The sequence below is a fragment of the Staurois parvus genome, unplaced genomic scaffold (assembly GCF_062004578.1).
Source record: "Staurois parvus isolate SC_StPar_1 unplaced genomic scaffold, SC_StPar_1.0 ptg001011l, whole genome shotgun sequence".
In the NCBI taxonomy this organism is placed as follows: domain Eukaryota; kingdom Metazoa; phylum Chordata; class Amphibia; order Anura; family Ranidae; genus Staurois; species Staurois parvus.
The window spans coordinates 768,438-793,405 of NW_028318807.1; the positions used below are offsets into that span (position 1 = coordinate 768,438).

At 46.2% G+C, this 24,968-nt stretch overlaps 2 protein-coding genes across 2 annotated transcripts in view; both read left to right on the forward strand.

Moving 5' to 3' along the window:
- Positions 1-24,968, forward strand: part of LOC149441232 (uncharacterized) — a 151,390-nt gene that overhangs the window by 31,519 nt on the left and 94,903 nt on the right. The window lies entirely within an intron of this gene.
- On the forward strand, positions 7,988-10,453 carry LOC149441233 (uncharacterized). The gene has a single exon (XM_089657574.1). The coding sequence runs from the start codon at positions 7,998-8,000 to the stop codon at positions 9,144-9,146; it is 1,149 nt and encodes a 382-aa protein (XP_089513700.1). The 5' UTR covers positions 7,988-7,997; the 3' UTR covers positions 9,147-10,453.

Below are 24,968 nucleotides of genomic sequence, written 5' to 3' on the forward strand. Positions count from 1 at the left end.
CTGCTCTAAACAAACAGCACTGACAATAAATAGACAAGACAAGGACCATCCTGACCATACATGGCCTACAAAGGGCAATGATGACACTACACAGGCAGCCAATGGGCAATCATTACACTATGCAGCCAACACAATGATGGAGTGCCGGGGTCAGGAGTATGGAGCATAGAGCCCCTTACATTGCTGGGAAGGAGGAAGAAAACATTCCCCAGCCTGCCATGAAGAATATGTTCCATCATTGGTGTCAGAGGGAGGAAAATACTGAGGGGTCTGAGCAAAGTAGAGGAGCTGAGGGGGTCTCTCAGGGGTTACTGAGGATGAGGAACTTTGGGGCCCCTGAGGGGGTAGTGGAGTTCAAGGGCTTTTAGGGGTTTGAGTAGCTGAAGGAATCTGGTAGGATAGGGTTGGCAGGGAGCAGGGCTCTGAGGAAAGAGACGTTTGTCAGGCTCAGGGGGACACTGAGGTAGGGAGGGGGGCTCTTGGTCTCTGATTGTCCTCTTACCTGCACTTACTTTCCAGACCTCCTTACAGAACTCCTGCCAGGAAAGGAAGACAACCTTCACCTTCTTACCATCTCACTGGTCAAATAATATATTCCAAGATACCAAGTGGAATGAAGGAGGGCGGACCTTCACCACTTGGTGGGCACTTGTTCTTAGAGGAGGTCTGTTGGTGCATTATCAACTAAAAGGTAGTCAGGGGTCAGTGCTGAACATCTTCAGGAGACACTCCAATACCTTCCCATGACACAGGCTCTGGCAGTGCCCGGTGCTGGAATTCAGAGCCCCAGGAACCCACCACCACTCTGTACAATGTCCTGGATATTACAGTATACTTGGTATCCAAACCTGTCCCCCTCCTGTCCTCCTTCTACCCACACTAGGCTGTCATTGGAGGGAAGAGAACAGGCTCCTCCCCCACAGCTCTCTACTCCACCAGCACCATCCTCCTGCTATCCCATCCAAGCTCTTCTTTTACTGCAGAGAGTGACAGTGACATCACTCCTGTCAGTCAGCAGGCTGCCACAGATTGGAGCCTTGCAGTCGGAGTTCTGCCAATTATCCTGATTTTCCAGCAACTCCGGCCAAAAGTCATCAAGTTCCCCTTCCTGGACCTCATGATGAGCCGACATTGACCTCACAGCACTGCCTCAGAGCAAACAAGTCATAGGAAGGATTGTATTTATCATTCCTTGTCTGCAGATCTAATACTCATCAAAACCAGTTCAGAGACCAAACAAACCCAACAGAGAAAAGGGGATTTCTGATCTGGCAGGACAAGAGGGTCCCGGGACCTCAAATATGCATCAAACACTAAACTGTCCAAACAAAATGTGTTCCCATGGGGGGAGTAATTCTTCCATGTCCAGCAACCCTCCTATTCCCCCCTCACATCCACATCCTATTATTGTGTGACCAATACCATCCAAATCATTCTTACTTTCATTTCCCAAAGTTATCCGTCTACAAGGAGACCTGTATAGATCACATGATGGCACCAATGAGGATGGAGGAGGACCGGAGTCACATGACTGAGAAGATACTAAACCTCACCCTGGAGATCATCTACCTGCTGACCGGAGAGGTGAGGAGGATTCTGGGAGGTCACATGACATCACTCTCATCTCTATTAATAAAACACAGACCTGACCGGAGAGGTGAGGAGGATTCTGGGAGGTCACATGACATCACTCTCAACTTTTTTAATAAAACACAGACCTGACCGGAGAGGTGAGGAGGATTCTGGGAGGTCACATGACAGCACTCTTATGTCTATTAATAATACACAGTGTGACGATTGCGATATCAAATCTCTGCCCCTCTCACCAGACTCGTGACCGAAGGACTAGCCAATCTAAAACCGCGATGTCAGGTGCGTAACAATGCCACGCCCAGCTGCACCCTGCACAATGATTTTCCAGCTAACTGGACCACAAATCTATGTACCGGCAGCCTGAGCACGATAGTTACTGGGTCAGGTTAATTACGCAATTAACCCTTCACATTGCCCCAACCTCCTTTTTGTACAGAGAAAGAGGAAACTCGGCAATATCAGCAATAACACTAGGGTGGTTGAAATAATCATCTGTATACCACTGTCACTGCAGACAGGTTATACAGAGGGTTAAACACACACAGTAGCGCTCTTCAGCGGCAGGAATTCTTAAGTTGCATTAAAGAGCTTTAGAAACAGTTCAACACTTTCAGAAAGTAAGATTTATTACTAAAAGGTCAAAAGGGTGCAATAAAAAGATTTACAGAAAAAAGATGTAACCAATATATATATATAAATATATAGAGAGCAATAACACCGCAAAGAGATAACAGAAGTTTAGGTAGATGAGTACTAGCCAAAAAGCCTTGGGTTATGCAGTTTCAAGTCTCATGAGCCAATTTCTTGGCTCTACTGCTAGTCTCGATGTTAAAAGCAGGAGAATCTTCTCTTCTCTCATCCACACTCCAAGCATAACAGCCTTTTTCTAGCAAATCCCAGCAGGGTGTCTCTTTGGAGTAGTAACCAATGGTCTCCTTTTGGGGAGGGGTGTTGGGTGGAGACCTAAGTTACAAGCAGAATCTCTCCTAGCTTATATTTTGGCTCATAACTTTTCCTAGGTACATTTGCCGGCCTGGTCACTAGTATATTAATACTCAGCCACATCTGCAGAATGGTTAGAGATGAAACATGAAATATGCACTTAAATGGTTCAAGAGATATACTTTTCTGCTTTTCTCTGTAGGTCAGCTAAGGGGTGTCACATACCAGGAGAATGGTCTCAAACTGAGCCTTCTGAATATAGGCTCCATGTTTAGGTAGTTATGTTCTAAGTGAAGATATCAACTTATATGTAAAGTGAGTTTTTAAAAGTAAGTCTGTGTTTACAACCCCTTGGAAGGTCTTTTGAAGTTCAGTGACCCTTCTCATCACTCAGGCCACATGTCACCCCACAGCACGGGAGGGGGATGAGAGATCTACAAGATGGAGGGGGTAGCCTGCTTTGGGAGTTAGAAATGGTATAACATAGAAAATTATTAACAAAACGGAGGGCCGCGTCAGTCTCTGTGTGCACGATTCCTACACACAGACCTGACCGGAGAGGTGAGGAGGATTCTGGGAGGTCACATGACATCACACAGACCTGACCGGAGAGGTGAGGAGGATTCTGGGAGGTCACATGACATCACACAGACCTGACCTGACCGGAGAGGTGAGGAGGATTCTGGGATTCTAACATGATATTCTTATTGGTTCCTCAATACAGAGATTTCCTCTTCTGAAGTCAGGTGATCATATGACCATCACAGTGCCTCCATGTGACTCCCTAAACCCTGAGAGACACAACATGCAGAAGATTCTAGAAGTCACCAAGAAGATGATGGAGCTGCTGACAGGAGAGGTGAGCGGTGCCGGCAATTCTGGGACATTCTCCAGTAACAGACAAGGGATGTGTCTGGATGGTGACTGTATCATTGTGTGTGTCAGGTTCCTATAAGGTGTCAGGGTGTCACTGTCTATTTCTCCATGGAGGAGTGGGAGTATTTAGAAGGACACAAGGATCTCTACAAGGACGTCATGATGGACAATCAGCCGCCCCTCACATCACCGGGTAAGAGGAGACTTTATTGTAAAGGAGAGAGCAGTACGGAGGATCCACCTAGATCCCCCATCATCTGATAAACACATAGAAACAATGGATTCAGTCAGTGTGTGTGTTTCCTACAGATGGATCCAGTCATGGGAACCCACCAGAGAGATGTCCCCGTCCTCTGTATTCCCGGGATTCCACACAGGAAGGTCACACCATCCCTCACCATCATCAGGTAGATGAGGAACAATCACTGATAGTATCATTAGGATCTGTACATTATCTGCATTGTTACCATTGATGGCATTTTTATTATATATTCAGAGTGGAAACCTGAGAGAATTTGAGGTTGAAGAAGAAGAGGCGTATGTGAGGGATGATCAGCAGTCTATGGAGGAGGATGGAATAACGGGGACATTTATAGAGGAGGACACTCCTACAGAGATCAGCACAGGTGGGTCATGAACACTAAATCCATTCCTCCACCCATACTGCTCACTGATTGGTCCAGAGTAGGGCGGGGACTGGGTGATATCAGCCTGTAATCCCCTGGTCACTTTCCTGAGCTGTGTTCCCCGTCCTGTATTCCTGGATTTCTCTCGGATAATCTTCCTTCTCTGTGCTGCAGACACAATTTATGTCTCTAGACTGGATTTATGGAGGTTCTGGGGTTCAGCTGGCAGCAAAATGTTCATTTTCATCATAGATGTTACTAGACCTAGGCACCTGGGGTGTGTGCTATTGATCTTCTGCTCCATGCCCGGATCTAGTAAGATCTCTGACAGAACATTTCTCCCAGGGTTCCTTGCTCTGGTCTGCTGGCTGTGCCGGGTGGAGGGATATGTCTGTAGTGTCTCAGACCCAAGTCACTGAGTGCAGTCTCAGGAGATGGGAGGCAGCGGTGTGGGATCTCTGCAACTTGTCTACAGTAGACATTTAAAGTGGTTGTAATCCCTCCATATACTCAGTGCAGTGACTGGCCTCAGGTGATACACAGAGATAAAACAAATCCTACATATGTTGCACCTTTTTATCTGCAGCAATCTCTTCTCTACAACTGTTCAAAGCCCAGAATGTATACAGCTTGTCTGAGAAGTCAGAAAAAAAGAGACAGAGAGATAAAGTCACATTCTGCAGAGTTCAGTGAGGTGAGCTCTAAAGGTGATTGGAGGGAAGGTACACACAGCACACAGGAACAGAGCTGAGGCTGTCAATCACAGACTGTGTGCTGGAGCTTCTCCCCTTTCACATTTTTTCTCTTGGTGTCAGGAAGATTTGTCAGAAGTGATTCATGCTGATCGCAGAGGAAGGAGATAGCAGACAGAAGTGGCTCTTATTGCTCTGGAGTGAGACAAGTACACACTATAGAGGGATATGTTTGTTCATATTCCATGTCTGAGGGTTACAACCACTGTAAGTGATCTCTGATTACTAAACACCAATTTGATGTGATCCTTACACTATTTATTAGTGTGGCCCCTTGTCCTGAATAGAGGTACTATGTGGGTTTAGTTTGTGGCTGGGCTGTACTTGGCTCAGGCTGATTGTATAGTTCTTCACTTGGTTTCTCCCTAAGTTTAGGTTGTCTTGTGATGTCTCACTGTGGCCAGTAGATGTCACTGCTATCACTGGACATAGGATGAGGTGGCGGCTGCATTCCTTTTCTTTGGCTTTTTTCCCTGTTTTCTCCTGGTGATCTGTCCAGTAACACACCTTCTGTATTAGAGCGCCCCCGCTGTGGAGGCAGCAGCATGGTCAGTCTGGGGGGAGGGGAGTGTTAGATGTATTAGCAGATTTAAAACAGTAACTAATTGAAGCCAAACTCCAGCTCACACTTCATAATCAGTTTCATCAAACAGTTTTTTTCTTTTGGGATAAAAGTTTTACATGAATAAATAAAAGCTGCTCATTGTAAGCCCCCTGTCAGTGGTAAATGGTCTGCCTCATCCCTGGAACTGATACATTCTGCTGCAGAGTTTTATAAAACAGATTTACTGGCTAGATCACCAGATGAATATAGAAGAAAACGAATACTGTTTAGTCCTAACTTTTGTATCCCGTATGATAAGTTGTACATTACATACAGTGAAGGAAATGTGTATTTGCTCCCCGACTGATGGTGAATGTTCGCCCCGCACACAGAAATGATCGGTCTAACAATGGAATGTTGGCCCCGCACACAGAAATGATCGGTCTAACAATGGAATGTTCGCCCCTCACACAGAAATTATCGGTCTAACAATGGAATGTTCGCCCCTCACACAGAAATGATCGGTCTAACAATGGAATGTTTGCCCCTCACACAGAAATGATCGGTCTAACAATGGAATGTTCGGTGTAACACTGAGAGACAGAATACAACAACAAATTCAGCAGAAATGCGTCTAACAAATGATGACTGATCTGCATGTTCATGAGGGAAAGAAGGATTTGATCCCCTATCATTCAGCAGGATTTCTGGCTCCCAGGTGTCTTTCATACAGCTAATAAGCTGAGATTAGAAGCAGTCTCTTAAAGGGAGTGCTGCTAATCTCATTGTGTTACCTGTATAAAGACACCTGTCCACAGGAGCAATCAAACCATCAGATTCCAAACCCTCCACCATGGCAAAGACCAAAGAGCTGTCCAAGGATGTCAGGGACAAGATTGTAGACCTACACAAGGCTGGACTGGGCTACCAAACTATGGCCAAGCAGCTTGGTGAGAAGGTGACAACAGTTGGTGCAATCATTCACAAATGGAAGAAACACAAAACAAGTGTCAGTCTCCCTAGGTCTGGTGCACCATGCAAGATCTCACCTCGTGGGGTGTCAATGATCATGAGAACAGTGAGGAATCATCCCAGAACTACACGTGAGGATCTTGTCAATGATCTCCAGGCAGCTGGGACCACAGTCACCAAGAAAACAATTGGTAACACACTACGCCGACAAGGACTGAAATCCTGCAGTGCCCGCAAGGTCCCTCTGCTCAAGAAAGCCCATGTCCAGGCCCGTCTGAAGTCTGCCACTGAACATCTGAATGATGCAGAGGAGGACTGGTGGGAAGTGTTGTGGTCAGAGGAGACCAAAATCCAGCTCTTTGGCATCAACTCAACTCATTGTTTGGAGGAGGAGGAATGCTGCCTATGACCCCAAGAACACCATCCCAACTGTGAAACATGGTGGTGGAAACATTCTGCTTTGGGACAGGACAACTGCACCGCATCAAAGGGACGATGGATGGGGCAATGTACAGTCTAATCTTGGGTGAGAACCTTCTTCCCTCAGCCAGGGCATTGAAAATGGGTGGTGGATGGGTGTTCCAGCATGACAATGACCCAAAACACACGGCCAAGGCAACAAAGGAGGGGCTCAAGAAGAAGCACATTAAGGCCCTGGAGTGGCCTAGCCAGTCTCCAGACCTTCATCCGATTGAAAATCTGTGGAGGGAGCTGAAAGTTCGAGTTGTCAAACGTCATACACCAAACCTTAATGACTTGGAGAGGATCTGCCAAGAGGAGTGGGCCAAAATCCCTCCTGAGATGTGTGCGAACCTGGGGGCCAACTCCAGGAAACGTCTGACCTCTGTGATTGCCAACAAGGGATTTGCCACCAAGTACTAAGTCATGTTTTGTGAAGGGGATCCAATCCTTCTTTCCCTCATGAACATGCAGATCCGTCATCATTTGTTAGACGCATTTCTGCTGAATTTGTTGTATTCTGTCTCTCGGTGTTACACCGAACATTCAATTGTTAGACCGATCATTTCTGTGTGAGGGGCGAACATTCAACATCAGCAGGGGAGCAAATACACATTTCCTTCACTTTAGGCCTTAATTATTTTCCACCCATTTCCTCCCAGCTGGACATTTTATATCGGATGATGTGATTGGAGCACAGACTTTTACATGGTGATAATAATGTGATAACATCCTCCAACTTTGGACCCTTAAACAGAAAGTGATAATGAGGGAGGAGTCAATACCCCAATGATGGTGGTCTTCAGGATCAGTCCAGTCTTCATCTTGGTTGTTCTCCCCCCATCCTCACTCTCTGACCTCTGGTGGGGCTCAGCCCCGCTGTTCTTCATGACTAAATCATGGAGTAAATAGGGAAGTGCAGTACTTCTTGTGTTGGGAAGATGGCGATGAGTGATAGAGGGGGTGGGGACCCTCGTCCTATAATCCCCTCATCACTGTCCCTCCTATAAAAGACAGTTCTGGTTGTTTCCTCACTCTCTGACTAAGGTCCATGAATAAAGAAATGACCTGGTAGGAGATCAGAGGAGCCATTTCCTAGTTCCCTTGAGGGTGGAATTGTAAACTCCTCAGAGACCAAGCTGCCTGATGTGGGCGGAGTCCTGGTTTGGGGGAACCAATCAGCTCCTGTCTAGTAATCCTCTTTGTCTTTGTATTTTAGTCCATGGCCGGGAGATGAGGAAAACCTCCGAGGATTGTCTCACTTTGTCTCCAGACTGTGAAGTAGAAGATGAGGACATCACACAGTATAGTCCAGGAGAAAACCCGGCTCCCTCCAATGTCCATCCGGCACCACCCAGTGTAGATGGACCATCGGATTCCTCGTATCCTGAGGAACCTCAGACTGTGCGGGACCAGGCCGGCCTTCCAATAGGGAAGAGCTTCTCCTGTACTGAGTGCGGGAAATGTTTCTGTTATAAATCCCATCTTAATGTGCATAAAAGAACTCACAGGGGGGAGAAGCCGTATTGCTGTCCTGAGTGCGGGAAATGTTTCCGTTTTAAATGTCGTCTTAATGAGCATAAAACATCTCACACAGGAGAGAAGCCACATTCCTGTCCTGAGTGCGGGAAATGTTTTTCACAGAAGTGCAATCTTTCCAGACATCAGAGATCTCACAAGGGGGAGAAGCCATTTTCTTGTCCTGAGTGTGGGAAAAGTTTTGTAGCAAAATCAGATCTTGTTAAGCATCAAAGATCTCACACAGGAAAAAGACCTTATATCTGTCCTAAGTGTAGAAAATGTTTCTCAGAGAAGTCTGATCTTTACAGACATCAGAGATCTCACACAGGGGAAAAGCCATATTCCTGTGCAGAGTGTGGGAAATGTTTTTCAGACAAGTCCAGTCTTTACAGACATCATAGATCTCACACGGGGGAGAAGCCATATGCCTGTCCTGAGTGCGGGAAATGTTTTTCAATGAGGTTCCATGTTTACAGTCATCAGAGAACTCACACAGGGGAGAAGCCACTTTCCTGTTCTGAGTGCGGGAAATGTTTTTCTGATAAGTCCAGTCTTCGTATTCATCAGAGATTGCACACGGGGGAGAAACCATTTTCCTGTCCTGAATGTGGGAAATGTTTTTCAGAGAAGTCTAATCTTCACGCACATCAAAGATCTCACACGGGGGAGAAGCCATATGCTTGTCCTGAGTGTGGGAAATGTTTTTCACAGAAATCCAATCTTTACACACATCAGAGATCTCACACGGGGGAGAAGCCGTATGCCTGTTGTGAGTGTGGGAAATGTTTTTCAGTGAAGTCCAATCTTTACAAACATCAGAGATGTCACACGGGGGAGAAGCCACTTTCCTGTCCTGAGTGAGGGAAATGTTCCTCACTGAAGTCCCGTCTTCCTGCACATCAGGGGTCCCACACAACCCTGGAGGTGTATTAGTGCCTTGAGTGCGGGAAATGTCTTCTAGATGAATGTTGCTGGACATCCCAGCTCTCATGTGGGGAAGAAGCACACCCTGATATACACCTCAGATATACTCCATGGCTGATCTTCATCATGGAAGAAACAGTTGATAAGGAGATCAGAGGTCCCCAAAGACATGGATGAAGTGTGGGACCGGGTTGGCTATTGATAGCAGCTCAGTGGTTAGCCCTTCTGCCTGGCAGTACTCGGGTCATTAGTTTGAATCCCAACCATGGCACCACCTGCCTGGAGTTTGCATGTTCTCCCTGTGCCTGCATGGGTCTCCTCCAGGTACTCTGGTTTCTTCCCACATGCCAAAGACATGCTGGTAGGTATATTGTCCCCTAGTATGTGTATGTATGAATGTGAGTTAGGGACCTTAGATTGTACGCTCCTCGGGGGCGGGGACTGATGGGAATGAACAATTTATGTATAAATGAACAGTGCTATAGAAGTACCTGTAATAAATATGGAGTCATCGCCTCTCATTGGCTGAGTATATTTATGGTGGAAGCTTTCACAAACACTTAGAGGTTTAGTAAAAAAAAAAAAAGTTAGAAGGAATGTGAGTGACATTCGCCCGGCCATGACGAATATTAGGCATACTTTATTTCACACTCTGATTCCTTTGGCTCCATCTAGTGGCCATAATGTGGTATTGTGCCATTAGTGATTGCTGTATTTCAGGAAAAATCCACTATTATGTCCAATATTTAGAGGGCAATGTTATTACCAGGCTGCAGCTAGGGGGAGCTCTAATGTCACCCCAGCAGAGGGATCCCATCTAGTCCACATTAACCCTCTCACTGCCAGAGCTGTTTCTGCATGATTTTGCACACATGGGAAAATGCAGATTTTGGTCCTGAAGATGAGATAAACCCCCAAACATCTATTCTGTGACATCAGAGGCCCTGGAGAATAAAATGGTGGTGATTGTTAAGGTGTTCCCCGTACACAGATTCCCCTTCATATCCGCCTTTATTTCCTCCTTTCCCCCATTTTCTATGTTGAGATCTTTTCTACAATACTTTGTTATAATAATGGAACACGTTGTGTATTGTATTGTACACCAATAATAATGACTCCGCCCCCACATTCCAGACAAGAGATCTTCCTGACCAATCGGATTTCTGCCTTTACTATTTCCTGGTTATTTTTGTAATCTTGTTAAAAGTGAAATTGTAATAAAAATGTATTGAATGAAAACAAAATGGTGTGTGTGTGCAATGATGACAAAGCTGTGTATCCAGAAACGGCTGGTCGGTGACACTTCCATATACAGCCCAATGAAGTGACAAGGAAGCCCTAGAACCCTTTGGAGGAACCCTGGCTGAGAAAGGCTGGACTAGGCAGTCACATATCTCTGCCCCCCTTGCAGGGTTCCCAACCCTCCGGGACTTTTATTCCTGACACAACATGAACATTTGCTGACGGAGGACATGTTTTTACTGACATCCTGAAAAATGACAGAACTCCTGTTAGGATTATTATTATTATTATACATTATTTATATAGCACCAAAGGGTATGCTCAGCGCTGTACAGTAGCGGGGGGGACAGAACATGAGACAAGACAGTAACAATACAATACACGAGGGGTTTGAGGGCCCTGCTCTTTCCAGCTTACAATCTAGGAGGGAGGAGAAGGTGGCACAGGAGGAGATGGCTGTGGGGGATGGAGTGGCGGGAGGAGTGGAGGAGGTTAGTTGTTAGGTGTGGTCAGGTGTTAGGTGAGGGTGGGGTAGGCTTCCCTGAAGAGATGGGTTTTCAGGGTGCGCTTGAAGGTGAGGAGGGTAGGCGACAGTCTGATGGATTGGGGTTGGGAGTTCCAGAGGATGGGGGATGTCCTGGAGAAGTCCTGCAATCGGGCGTGGGAGGAGGAGACCAGGGAGCTAGAGAGCAAAAGGTCCTGAGAGGAGCGGAGGGCACGGGTAGGGTAGTATCTGGGTATCAGGTCGGTTATGTAGTTTGGGGCGGCGTTGTGAATGGCTTTGTAGGTCAGGGTTAGCAGCTTGAATTTGATGCGTTGGGCAATTGGGAGCCAATGAAGGGATTGGCAGATGGGGGAGGCAGATGTGGAGCGCTTGGTGAGGTGGATGAGTCTCGCCGCTGAGTTTAGGATCGACTGGAGTGGGGATAGCATTCGTTTGGGTGGGCCAGTGAGGAGGGAGTTGCAGTAGTCCAGGCGTGAGATGATGAGGGAGTGTACGAGTTGTTTGGTGGTGTCTGGGGTGAGGAATGTGCGTATCTTGGAGATGTTGCGGAGGTGAAGCCTGCAAGATTTAGATAGCAGTTGGATATGGGGTAGGAAGGAGAGGTGGGAGTCCAGGGTGACACCCAGGACTTTGGCGTGTGGGGTGGGAGTGATGGTGGCGTTGTTAGTAGTGATGGAGAGGATGGGGGGGGGCACAGGGTGGGGGGAAGACCAGGAGCTTGGTTTTGGATAGGTTAAGTTTGAGGAAGTGGAGCGACATCCAGTCTGATATGTTGTTTAGGAGGTGGGCAATGCGGGCAGAGAATGAGGGGGTGAGGTGGGGGGGTGGAGAGGTAAATTTGGGTGTTGTCAGCATAGAGGTGGTAATTGAAGCCGTGGGAGTGAATAAGTTTGCCAAGGGAGAAGGTATAGATGGAGAAGAGGAGGGGCCCGAGGACAGAGCCTTGGGGGACCCCGACAGAGAGGGGGAGGTGGCAGTGTTGTAGGTGACACTGAAGGAGCGTTGGGAAAGGTAGGAGGCGAACCAGGAGAGAGCAGCGTCCTTGATGCCAAGGGAGTGCAGTTTGGCAAGGAGGAGAGGGTGGTCAACAGTGTTGAAGGCCACGGAGAGGTCGAGGAGCAGGGGGATAGAATAGTGGCCATTGGCTTTGGCAATTGTAGGCCAGGTGCTCAAGGAGCTTGGAAGTGAAGGGCAACAAGGAGATGGGTCTAAGGTTGTTAAGGTTGGTGGGGTCAAGGGAGGGTTTTTTGAGTATGGGGATGATGTGTGCATGCTTTAGAGGGGAGGGGACGGTGCCAGTGGAGAGGGAGAGATTGAAGATGTGGGTGAGGGAGCGAATGATGGAGGGGGGTGACTGGAGGAGCTGTGAGGGGATTTGGTCTAGGGGGCAGGTGGTGAGGCGGGCTTCAGGGAAGACCTTAGAGACCTCCTAGGGGGTAGTTGAGCTGAAGGAGCGGAGTGTTGGCGAGGTGATGATGTGTGGGGCATTAGGTATAGTGGGGGGGTAGTGCGGCTATGAGGTCGGGGGAGGGGACGGTTGAAGGAGGGCAGAAGGCTGGGTGGAGAGGTGGATTGCGAGTTGACAATGTCCTTACGGATTGCGTCAATCTTGTTTTGGAAGTGATTGGCAATCTCGTGGGCGGTGAGTGAGGTGCTGGGTGGGGGTGGGGGGGATGTAGTGACTTTTGGGGGAATATTTATTAAAAATATGATTTCAATCCAACAGTAACAAGCCCAGCCGTCTGTTAAGGGTTAATCTTTCTTGGTGAGAATTCAAATGACCTTCTCGTGAAATCACACACACAATGAGTGGAAGAGACTTGTTCCAGAGACAATATACTATTTGAATCTCTACAGGTGGTCAAACAAGTCCCAGGAAAGATAATAGTGGGATCTGATGTCGGTGACTCTAAGACTGGCAAAGTATGTTTTCTCAACAATTACCATTGTCTGTTGAAAATGAGGAGATTTCACCTGAAAAAAGTTAATTACAAAGTAAAATACCACCGTTGGACTTCCAAACAGTGAGTCATCACACCTGACCAAAATGACAATGGTGAGACGATACTTGTAGATCTGAGAAGATTAAATAAAACCTTGAAAGTGTGGATTCCCAGAGGAAACTTTATGGACTGTCACAATAGGCTATTGAATTCAGGTTTAACTACAGGCCAGTCTATGTACTTTAAGCACCCAACAATGGATAAGGGTCTCTGTCATATTCCCATGAACTATATTCCCAGCCAAGGAAAGTGTGGGGGATCTCAATGGGATGTTATAAAGGGTTCCACACACAAAAATCTATTCAGCAGAGTTGGGGATTGCAGACCACTAAATTAAGTATGAAATGGTGAAAAGTAAGATATTTTGTGAATTGGTATCAGTTGTATGTTTCCATCAGAAAGCAAATGTTTCACACAAGTTTGAATCTCAGGGAAATGAAAAACTGAATGCACATATATCTTTCTATGGTTCCTATCCGAAACATTAGTGGTAAAATCAAATATATTTGGATAAGACGTATATTTAATATCTAAAATCACCTTGGTTTCCACCCAAGGTGTGAGTCATCATTAATACTCAAATTGTTTTGTGATCCCTGACTGCCCCCCAGTGGACAGGTGAGAGATATCTTAGGTACATACACTTCTCGATCGGCCAATCAAAAAGCCTGTTGGGAGGGTCTTTTAAAACAATGGTTTGGATGGTATAAAAAAGCCATGCACCTCATCTAAAAAAAAAACATATACTAAAAGACTCATGCTAAGAAAAATAAGAAAGCTAAAGAAAAACCAATCAACAATCGGAAGGAGATCTGAAAAGCTGAAGAAATCTGACGAGGCTGAAATCTATCCCATCTGAAAAACTTAAAGACCTTTTAACACTATTTCTCAATATTTTCAAGCTACTAAAACTTTTACTAGACTCCTAAATCTCTGAACTTCTACCATCCTACACTTTTTCTTAAACACTACCCCCTATTGCACTCACTTGCTCCCTGCGGCCATTCTTCTGCAGGAATTTCAATTGCCAGCTAAATCCACTGGGGAGGCGTCATAATCCAGGTTCTGGGTGTGGTGAGATTGTTAAGAATTAATATTGTATTTTATATTTCCTCTCTTGCATTGGGGTGATAGTAATTGCATTGGGGTGATAGTAATTGCATTGGGGTGATAGTAATTGCATTGGGTGTTCATATATATATAGAGAGATCCATATTATTACTGCTAAGAATTGTTTGGTGTAATATTGAAATTATAGATATTGCATAATTAATTAATTTTTAATTGGTTATAGTACGATTTATCAGGGAATATTTTCTCACATTTCTATGGCCACGTTTTGGGAGAAATGACCTCTGAAGTACTATAAATTAACACTTATCACTAAATTTGATTTTAATCTTTATTACTATCTAGAAAAATTGTTTGGTGTATAGAATTGGTATAGTATATCTTTGATCGTGTGTACCAGTATCCATTCATCACCAGTCTTTTGAGTTTTGTGTTAATATATATATAATTTTTGTACATAAATAAATTTATCTATTTATTTATTATAAAGGCAATTTTTGTGTGTATGGTACGAAATCATACTGGCTAAAAGGACTCAAGGTATATTAATAAGTGGTGATCAAATTATTAAGGTGTCCAAATTATTGGTTCATTAAATAATTGCCGTATTTTAACGGCTGGAGGCACTGTAATATTTTGTTTAAGGGAAAAGGACACCACCCTTCATAAGTAGAATAAATTCTTACATAAACCACCACAGGGAGAGAACAGGGATTTGAAAGTGGAGAAGAGCCGACGAGGACAGGTGGAGAGGGTGTTGATGAGGGTTATGAAATAGGCTTGCTTGGCTGCATGGAGGGAGGTGGTGTAGGCGAGGTAGGCAGCTTTATAGAGGGAGAACCCGGGAGGGGATCTGGTTTTGCACCATAAGCACTCCAGGGCGTGACTGCGTTGTTTGAGGCATTTTGTGTGGTCATTTTGCCAGGGTTGAAGCGGTCGGGGTCTAATGCTACGTGTGGTTAGGGGTGCCAGGGAGTCAAGGGCAGCTGACAGTGAGTCGTTGTATGCAGTAGTGGCCAGGTCAGGGCATGACAGAGGGAGGATACTGTCATACAGACGGTCAGCTGCTGGGTGGAGATGGGTCGGGTCCAGATTGCGGAGGTTGCGGGTGATGGTTAGATGCTTTGGGGGGGAGTTGAGGGAGGGGGAGATGGAGAATGTGAGGAGGTGGTGGTCAGAGAGGGGGAAGGGGGTGTTAGTGAAGTCATGGGGGGTGCAGAGGTGGGAGAAAACGAGGTCCAGGGTGTTTCCGTTGGAGTGGGTGGAGGACTGAGTGTGCTGTGTGAGCGCGAAGGAGGAGGTTAGAAGGAGGAGTTGGGAAGTAGCCGGGCTGTTGGCGTTGATCGGGATATTGAAGTCGCCTAGGATGATGGTCGGTAGCTCGGAGGAGAGGAAGAAGGGAAGCCAGGCGGCGAAGTCCTCTAGGAAGAGGGATGCGGAACAGGAGGCCGATAGATTACCGCAATCCTTAGGGGGGTGGGAGAGAAGAGCCGGATGCAGTGGGCCTCGAAGGAGGAGGATAGGGAGGGGGGATAGGGAGGACCTGGAAGGTGCTCAGCGGTGGTAGGAGCATACCAAACCCTCCGCCTCTGCGTCCGCTCGGTCTGGGTGAATGGGTCCAAACGAGGCCTCTGTTGGAGAGGGCAGCAGGGGAGGTGGAGTCAGTGGCTTGGATCCAGGTTTCGGTGACCGCTAGGAGGTTGAGGGAGTGGGAGACAAAGAGGTCGTGGATGGCGGTGAGCTTGTTGCAAACCAAACAGGCATTCAGGAGTGCAACCGAGAGGGGAGGGGTGGATGTGGGGAGGAGGGGGACAGATATGAGATTGAGGGGGTTGTGGTGGTTGGCGTGAGTAGAGGGGTGCCGGGTGTTGGGAATGCAACAGCATGTACTATAATGTACTATATATAGTATTGTGTGTTATTATCACTTGACCAGTAGATGGCACTATACACTAAAGGTTACTAGTTGTGTATATCTGAAAACTTGTTTGTTCCTCTTCTCTATCATCTCTTCAGGAAGTAATGTGTCTGTAATATGTCTGCTGAGAAATGTGCTCTGTATGTTTGCAACTTAACCTCCCTGGCGGTATGATTATTTCAGATTTTTGGTGCTGAAAGCGGTACCATCATTTTGCATGGAAATATGTATTTTTTTTTATTGTAGGCTGTAATTTTTAGGAATAACTCACTGACATCTGTCCGAACAAGAGTCTAGTAAACATCCCAGGTATGATAAAATTTGAAACACGAAATCATAAATTATAATTTAATAAATAATCATAAAAAATAATAATATAATAATAATACATTTAATTCAATAATATAATCAAACCGAAAACACTGAAATGTGAAATATAGCGCCAAGTTCGTACATTGCTGAGCAAAGTCGCAAAATCGTTTTCAGTGTCTGATGACGAATTTCCCCCACAAATCATTATCACTCAATTCTGCAAGTGGTTCTGATTTACTATCGCTGTTCTCTAGCTGATCTAAACCCGCTTTTGACCTAAAGGGACACTTTTTGGACGCCATGGATTTTTCTAAGTTTCCAGGCAGAAAGAACAGACAAAATGTAGGCAGGGCACAGGACAAAGCATTAGGGACAATATGTATGTGAAATGGGTTGAAACAGCAATGTTTTACTGTGAAAAATGTGTTTTGAAAAAAATGACATTTTTTAAAATTTTCAAATTTCCCGCCGCCGCCACCGCTCGTACGTCCCGATGTCACGGGGACCGGAACACAGAAGCCGGATGCCGGAACACAGAAGAGGAGATGGCCGGGGACGCTTCAGGGGACACATCGTGGGAGCGAAGGACAAGGTAAGTGCTGCAGGGACTCCCGCATGGTAAGCCCGAGTGTAGCTCGGGGTTACCGCTTTTGGTACTAAAATTCTACCCCGAGCTACACTCGGGAATACCGCCAGGGAGGTTAAGCCACACAAGTAAAGTCTGAATTCTGCTATCACTACCAGTGTCTTCTATAACACATAACCAACAGGTTATGGGCCCAGCTCCAGACACTGGAAAAAGGAAAACTACAAGCAAGTAAGTGCTGCATTTACAATCCTACCAATTCACTGAAAGATGGCAAGTGCTTCAGATATGAAGTTTACAATAGCAAAGCTCAACAATACCAACTACCAGCTATGGAAGTTTAAGCTTGAAATGCTGTTATCCAAAGATGACTTGTGGCCGGTACTAGATACACACAGACCCAATGACAACCAGGAAGAATGGGACAGAAAAAACAGACAAGCAAAAGCAGTCATAAGCCTGTTAGTGGAGGACGATCAACTCATTCATATAAGGAAAGAACACACAGCTAAAGGTATGTGGACTGCATTACAAAGACTGCATGAACGTGCAAACCTGAACAGTAAACTATATCTGCTACGCAAACTGTATAAGATGAGGCTGGAAAAAGGGCAGGAAACGGGTGAACATGTAAATGCTATGCTAGAAATTGTGGACCAGCTGGGTGCAATAGGTGAAGAATTAAAAAGCAACCATGTTGTGTCAATACTTCTGTGCAGCCTTCCAGAATCATACAGTGCCCTTATAAATGCTCTAGAAACTAGACCGGAAACTGAACTGACGCTAGAATATGTTAAGGGAAAATTAATTGATGAATACAGCAGGAGAAAGAAAAATTTGCATAGTGAAGAGAACGAGAGACCAGAGGCAGCTCTGAAGGTGCATGAAGGCAGAAGACAAAGCAAAGAAACCAGGGTATGTTTTCGCTGCAAAAAGGCCGGTCACCTGAAAAAGAACTGTTCAATCTGGAAAGCTGAGCAGTGAAAGCGGGAGCTACCCACAAGAGAAAGAGCTAAAGCAGTCATGAAAGAAAATGAAAGTGCATCATGGAGTGGTACTTTTAAAGTGACTCAGAATAGTACCTCACGTGGATGGTACATTGATTCAGGGGCAACAAGTCACATGACAAGCGACGAGACATTCTTCACAGAAATTGATTTTAGTGTGAAAGATAAAGTCTTCCTAGCAAATGGGAAAAGTATTACAGCGGAAGGTAAAGGTCAGGGATTTCTGAACTGCAAAACGCCATCAGGGGACAAGCAGAGCATCCTTGTAAAGAATGTTCTATATGTTCCAAGCCTAGAAGGAAGCCTCCTATCAGTTAGAACCCTTGCAAGCAATGGACTCACTGTCCAGTTCAGAGGTAATGAATGCACAATTCAAAATGGAAAGCAAATTCTAGCAAGAGGAAGATTAAATGAACATCTGTACAAAATCATCACTGAAAGTGAGAAGGCCAATGCGGCAACTCATAACCCACATGACAAGTGCATCCACCTGTGGCATAGAAGATTGGGGCATCGAAACCCAGAAGCTATAAAGGACTTTGCAAAGAGAGGTCTATCAGAAGACATGAAAATATTGCCTTGCCACACACTCAGCAAGTGCACGTGTTGCATCAAAGCAAAGGCCACCCGAACCCCTCTTCCACAGACCAGTCAGAGTAAAACCATTAAACCCATGGAACTGATACACAGTGATGTGTGCGGACCAATGAAAACCATCACACCTGGCGGGAACAGATATTTACTGACTTTCATCGATGATTATTCCCGATACACAATAATGTATCTAATGAAGCACAAAAGTGAGACATTAGAAAAACTTCAAGAGTTTGTAGCTATGACAAGCAACAAGTTCCAAAGGAAACCTGGAATAATACGCACTGACAATGGAGGGGAATATATGAATAAAGAGATGGAATCATACCTAAAGAAACAAGGTATTATACACCAAACAACTGTACCATACACTCCTGAGCAAAAACAGTGTCGCTGAAAGAAAGAATCGCACTCTTGTAGAAATGACCAGATGTATGATTACGGACTCTGCCTTACCTAACAAATACTGGGGAGAAGCAATAATGACTGCAATGTACCTACAAAACAGGCTCCCATCAAAAGCTATTGAGAGTACACCATATGAAATGTGGAATGGATCAAAACCTAACGTAGGACATATCAGAGTGTTTGGCTGTAAAGCATATGCCCACATTCCAAGTCAGAAACGCTCCAAGTTGGAGAACAAAGTCATAGAAGGCATTCTGGTGGGCTACAGTGAGCAGAGTAAGGGATATAGAATCCTTTGTCCAAAGACCAACAAGGTCACAGTAAGCCGCAGTGTTTATTTTGATGAAAGTGAAGCATCAGATAATACAATTCTTGAAAAATGTGGAGAGGATTTACACGCTGAATCGGCAAGAGACACTGACCCATGCGAAGCAGGACAAGAGCCAGAACAAGAAGTGGAACTTACAATCAACCAGCCAATGAACAAGAAATCAGAAGATCCTCTCGAATGACAAAAAGGATACCACCCCGCAGGTTATCATACACTGCTAAAACACATCAAACACACATCAAACATCCTGGGAAGACATAGAAACTTTGCCAAGAAGAGAAGCCGATCAGTGGAAGTACGTCAATGCCTTCCAGTGCCGTCGACACGTTGCGTCACGTGACCTCATGTCCTGATGAAGTCAAGAGGTCACGTGATGCAGTGCGTCGACGGCATTGACATACTCCTGGTTTGGCGCCATTTTTGGATTGGAGATACACATTTTTTTTCTTCCTGCTGTGTACTCTGCACTGTGGATCCTGTTGTATGCTGTATACTCACACCCTTGTGATTCTGCCTTGATACACGCTTCTAACATGTGACTGCAATACTGGCTAGTTTATTACTTGTTAATAAAGCGGTATTACACTATGGGGAGCGTGTTCTCTTGTCGTTCTATGGTATGAGTGGTGAGGTATGAGATTGCTTATCCATCTGTCCCTGCCTACCATCCATTCTCATCATCTGGCTAGTAGAGCGGTACTGTCAGGAATGGACTGGCCAGCAATGGTGGGACTCACCTGCCTTTTGATCTGCAGTACCAGGGCTAGCCAGCGGATGCTCCCAGCAATCAGAGACTCAACCTTTCAGCCAGCTAACACCTGGAACTGATGATACTGGTGTATTTAAGGGATGGCCAGACTTGCAGACTCTGCCTTGGTGTTGTGTTTGTCCTGGGCCCTGTATCTGTCCTGCATCCTGTTTCTGTTCCTTTGCTACTTGTTCTGATCCCTGGCTTGTGACCCTGACCATCCCTCTGCCTGACCCTCTGTACTACGCTGCTTGCTACCTGTTCTGATCCCTGGCTTGTGACCCTGACCATCCCTCTGCCTGACCCTCTGTACTACGCTGCTTGCTACCTGCTGAACCTGGCCTGTGACCCCGACCATTCTCCGCTTGCTCCCCCTGTACCTACCTGCCCAATTGATATTGACCCGGCCTGCCTGACGACGCTTGCTTGTATGTACTGTTATCTATGGGTGGTTGGTTGGGTTTGTTTGCACTGTATTATGTTTAGTATTGCACTGCGTTTATGTTTGTATTGTTAGTGTTAATAAATTATATTGTTAATCACATATCTGAAGTCTGCGTTTCCCTGCGTCAGTCACACATCTCTGGTCATACCTGGGAGCCCTGACAGGTACATTGAGGATCCAGAGAGGAGCATATGATTTATGACCCTGCAGGGTGGTGAAGCTTGAGGTGAGAGGCCACTTCAGCTATTGTTGGGTCGCACTGAGGGTGCGTTGCATCCACTTTCATGCATGGAATGGAATAACACCGCACCTATATACGGACACTTGGTGACACCTTGTGATATAGTGTTGTGTCACTGTGTGACCATCTGCATCTTGATCCCATATTAGGGACTCACTGCTGTGTGTGCCTTTATTGTAGTGTCCCATTAGGGCACTTGGGGTCCCTGTTTGTATTATCCCCATGTGCATTGGGGTCACTATTGTTTGTGTTAGTCACGTGTGTGATCTTATTTTAGATTTATCATCTATATATGTTTTATGTCAATTATATATCTTATATTACTCATTTGTGTCTATTAGCGCTGCATCATATTTTCTTCTGTTCATGACCTATATGGTAGTGGTTTGGATGCTAGAAGCTTTAGTGTGTATTAATTACACAACATTTTTATTTTTATTTTAATTTTACATAAGAGCGCAGGAGGTTCTCTGTTTTATTTATAGATCCCCACAGGAACCCTGGGCCTTCAATATACTAATGCGTTTCCGGGACTTGCCCCTTCCTCAGAGCCTGCATGCACAGTGTCTGTAACCTATCTATAAATGGTCGGATATCGAGTCAAAGTGCTGCGGATGGGTTGTCACCTCCTCACCCAGAGGCAGGGACAGCGCCAATGAGTACCACCCACAAAAGGCATAGAAGTCTATGAATGAATGATAACGATGGATGACAATACATGTACACAAGTCTTTGTGAAAACAGTGAAACATACAAAGGACACGGTATAAAATCTGTGTGAACAGTACATGTGCATGTGTAGAATCAAATATGTCACACGTATGTACCACCTACCATATATATGTAGGTCCTGTGCTGCATCCACGCCAACCTCCATGTGCACCACAGTGGGCAAACATGAGCTTGAAAAAGGGGTGAGGGGGATAAGTACCATAAGGATGCCTGTAATCCCCCTCTAGGAAGGCAGTGAATACTGGCACTTGTGATGTAGGTGGCCCATTGGAACACATGCTAGCTGCTACAGGGCCAAAATATGGCCATCGTGCTCTCCACGTGTCAAGTAGGCATGGAGCTGGAATGCAAGCTCACATAGAAGCGGACACTGATTCCTATACTCTCTTCTGCCAACCTTCCATCCTGTGCCCTGCTGACCCCTGTACACTGCCCAACTGATTCCTTTACATTCTTCTGACCTCCCATCCTGTGCCCTGCTGACCCCTGTACACTGCCCAACTGATACCTTTACACTCTTCTGCCGACCTCCCATCCTGTGCCCTGCTGACCCCTGTACACTGCCCAACTGATTCCTTTACACTCTTCTGCCGACCTCCCATCCTGTGCCCTGCTGACCCCTGTACATTGCCCAACTGATTCCTTTACACTCTTCTGCCGACCTCCCATCCTGTGCCCTGCTGACCCCTGTGCACTGCCCAACTGATTCCTTTACACTCTTCTGCTGACCTCCCATCCTGTGCCCTGCTGACCCCTGTACACTGCCCAACTGATTCCTTTACACTCTTCTGCTGACCTCCCATCCTGTGCCCTGCTGACCCCTGTGCACTGCCCAACTGATTCCTTTACACTCTTCTGCTGACCTCCCATCCTGTGCCCTGCTGACCCCTGTGCACTGCCCAACTGATTCCTTTACACTCTTCTGCTGACCTCCCATCCTGTGCCCTGCTGACCCCTGTACACTGCCCAACTGGTTCCTTTACACTCTTCTTCTGACCTCCCATCCTGCGCCCTGCTGACCTCTGTACACTGCCCAACTGATTCCTTTACACTCTTCTTCTGACCTCCCATCCTATGCCCTGCTGACCCCTGTACACTGCCCAACTGATTCCTTTACACTCTTCTTCTGACCTCCCATCCTGCGCCCTGCTGACCCCTGTACACTGCCCAACTGATTCCTTTACACTCTTCTTCTGACCTCCCATCCTATGCCCTGCTGACCCCTGTACACTGCCCAACTGATTCCTTTACACTCTTCTGCCGACCTCCCATCCTGTGCCCTGCTGACCCCTTTACACTGCCCAACTGATTCCTTTACACTCTTCTGCCGACCTCCCATCCTGTGCCCTGCTGACCCCTGTACACTGCGCAACTGATTCCTTTACACTCTTCTGCTGACCTCCCATCCTGTGCCCTGCTGACCCCTGTACACTGCCCAACTGATTCCTTTACTCTCTTCTGCTGACCTCCCATCCTGTGCCCTGCTGACCCCTGTACACTGCCCAACTGATTCCTTTACACTCTTCTTCTGACCTCCCATCCTGCGCCCTGCTGACCCCTGTACACTGCCCAACTGATTCCTTTACACTCTTCTTCTGACCTCCCATCCTATGCCCTGCTGACCCCTGTACACTGCCCAACTGATTCCTTTACACTCTTCTACTGCCAACCTACCATCCTGTGCCCTGCTGACCCCTGTACACTGCCCAACTGATTCCTTTACACTCTTCTGCTGACCTCCCATCCTATGCCCTGCTGACCCCTGTACACTGCCCAACCGATTCCTTTACACTCTTCTGCTGACCTCCCATCCTGTGCCCTGCTGACCCCTGTAAACTGCCCAACTATTCCTTTATACTCTTCTGCTGACCTCCCATCCTGTGCCCTGCTGACCCCTGTACACTACCCTACTGATTCCTTTACGCTCTTCTGCTGACCTCCCATCCTGTGCCCTGCTGACCCCTGTACACTGCCCAACTGATTCCTTTACGCTCTTCTGCTGACCTCCCATCCTGTGCCCTGCTGACCCCTGTACACTGCCCAACTGATTCCTTTACGCTCTTCTGCTGACCTCCCATCCTGTGCCCTGCTGACCCCTGTACACTGCCCAACTGATTCCTTTACGCTCTTCTGCTGACCTCCCATCCTGTGCCCTGCTGACCCCTGTACACTGCCCAACTGATTCCTTTACGCTCTTCTGCTGACCTCCCATCCTGTGCCCTGCTGACCCCTGTACACTGCCCAACTGATTCCTTTACGCTCTTCTGCTGACCTCCCATCCTGTGCCCTGCTGACCCCTGTACACTGCCCAACTGATTCCTTTACGCTCTTCTGCTGACCTCCCATCCTGTGCCCTGCTGACCCCTGTACACTGCCCAACTGATTCCTTTACACTCTTCTGCTGACCTCCCATCCTGTGCCCTGCTGACCCCTGTACACTGCCTGTAAGGAATTATGTCTTATTAACTGGCATCCATTTTGTATAATGCCTCCATTTCTAGATGTGTGAACAGTTAGTTTTGTTTTTGTAACTTCTCTCTTGTTTCCTTAGATTAGTTTCATTTCTCTAAAAGCAACTACCTTATGCTGTATGGTATCCCTCAACTATTTGCAGTTTCTGTTCTTCACATAACTACAGTATATTGATAAGAATGGAATGTTTCATTGGTCATCCTGAGATTAAGCCACGCCTACTGAGTTCTGTATAACTATTCTTGTCATGCATTAAACTTTCAGAGATTTAGCTTGCAGACTTCGGTGTCAGAGCTTTATTTCTCCTAGGCCTGGTGGTTAAATAACGAGGACAGGGGGCTCAGACATAGGTTGAATCCTTGCAATCTGGTTTCGGGAAGTGGGATTAAAGGTGTGGATGGTCAGCTAAGCTGAGCCAGTCTTAGTTTTACCTGGATTGTCCCCCTTTAAAGACCCCGGGATAGTAGCCCAAGTTTCCATTTGAGATTGTTGGATCTCACGGAGGGTCTTTGAGGTGGGTCCTCAAAGGGAATTCAGAGGTTTTGGAACCTATGGGGAAATATTTCCAAGGCAGGTATAATTGTGAATTCACAGGAGTCCTCATTTACTTTTGCCATTGTAGAAGTATAAGTGCTTATTTGCTGCATGTTAAGAAACTGTTGAGTAGTACTTTGTGTTACAGTATAGGGATATTACAAGGGCCGTACTTTTAAGTGTGAAATTCCTGAAATGTTGAGAAGGCTTTGTAGGTGTTACAGCCTCTCCGCTTCAGAGAATAAGTACTGATACTGTAATATTTATTGCTTTGCCTAACAGCTGATTTTTGCTTTAAGCAGGTATATCTAAGGTGAGAGATCTACCCAAAGCTTGTGCATAAAGTGTTAAGTGATATTGCTGAAGACAAAGACAAAATATCCTGAATTGTCTAGGATAACTTGTAAGGAGTATGTGATAACAGTATACGGGATGAAGTATCTGAAAGCAGCAGGTTTTCACTGGCTGAAATATGTGTCTGGTTACATTCCAGAGCACAGTAATTTGAATCTCCTCTCTTAACCCCCCCACGGTCGGCTCCGACAAGTTATACAAAAGTATATTCAGCTTTGCCAAAAAGGGAGGATGATTTTTTTTTCTCCTCAGACCT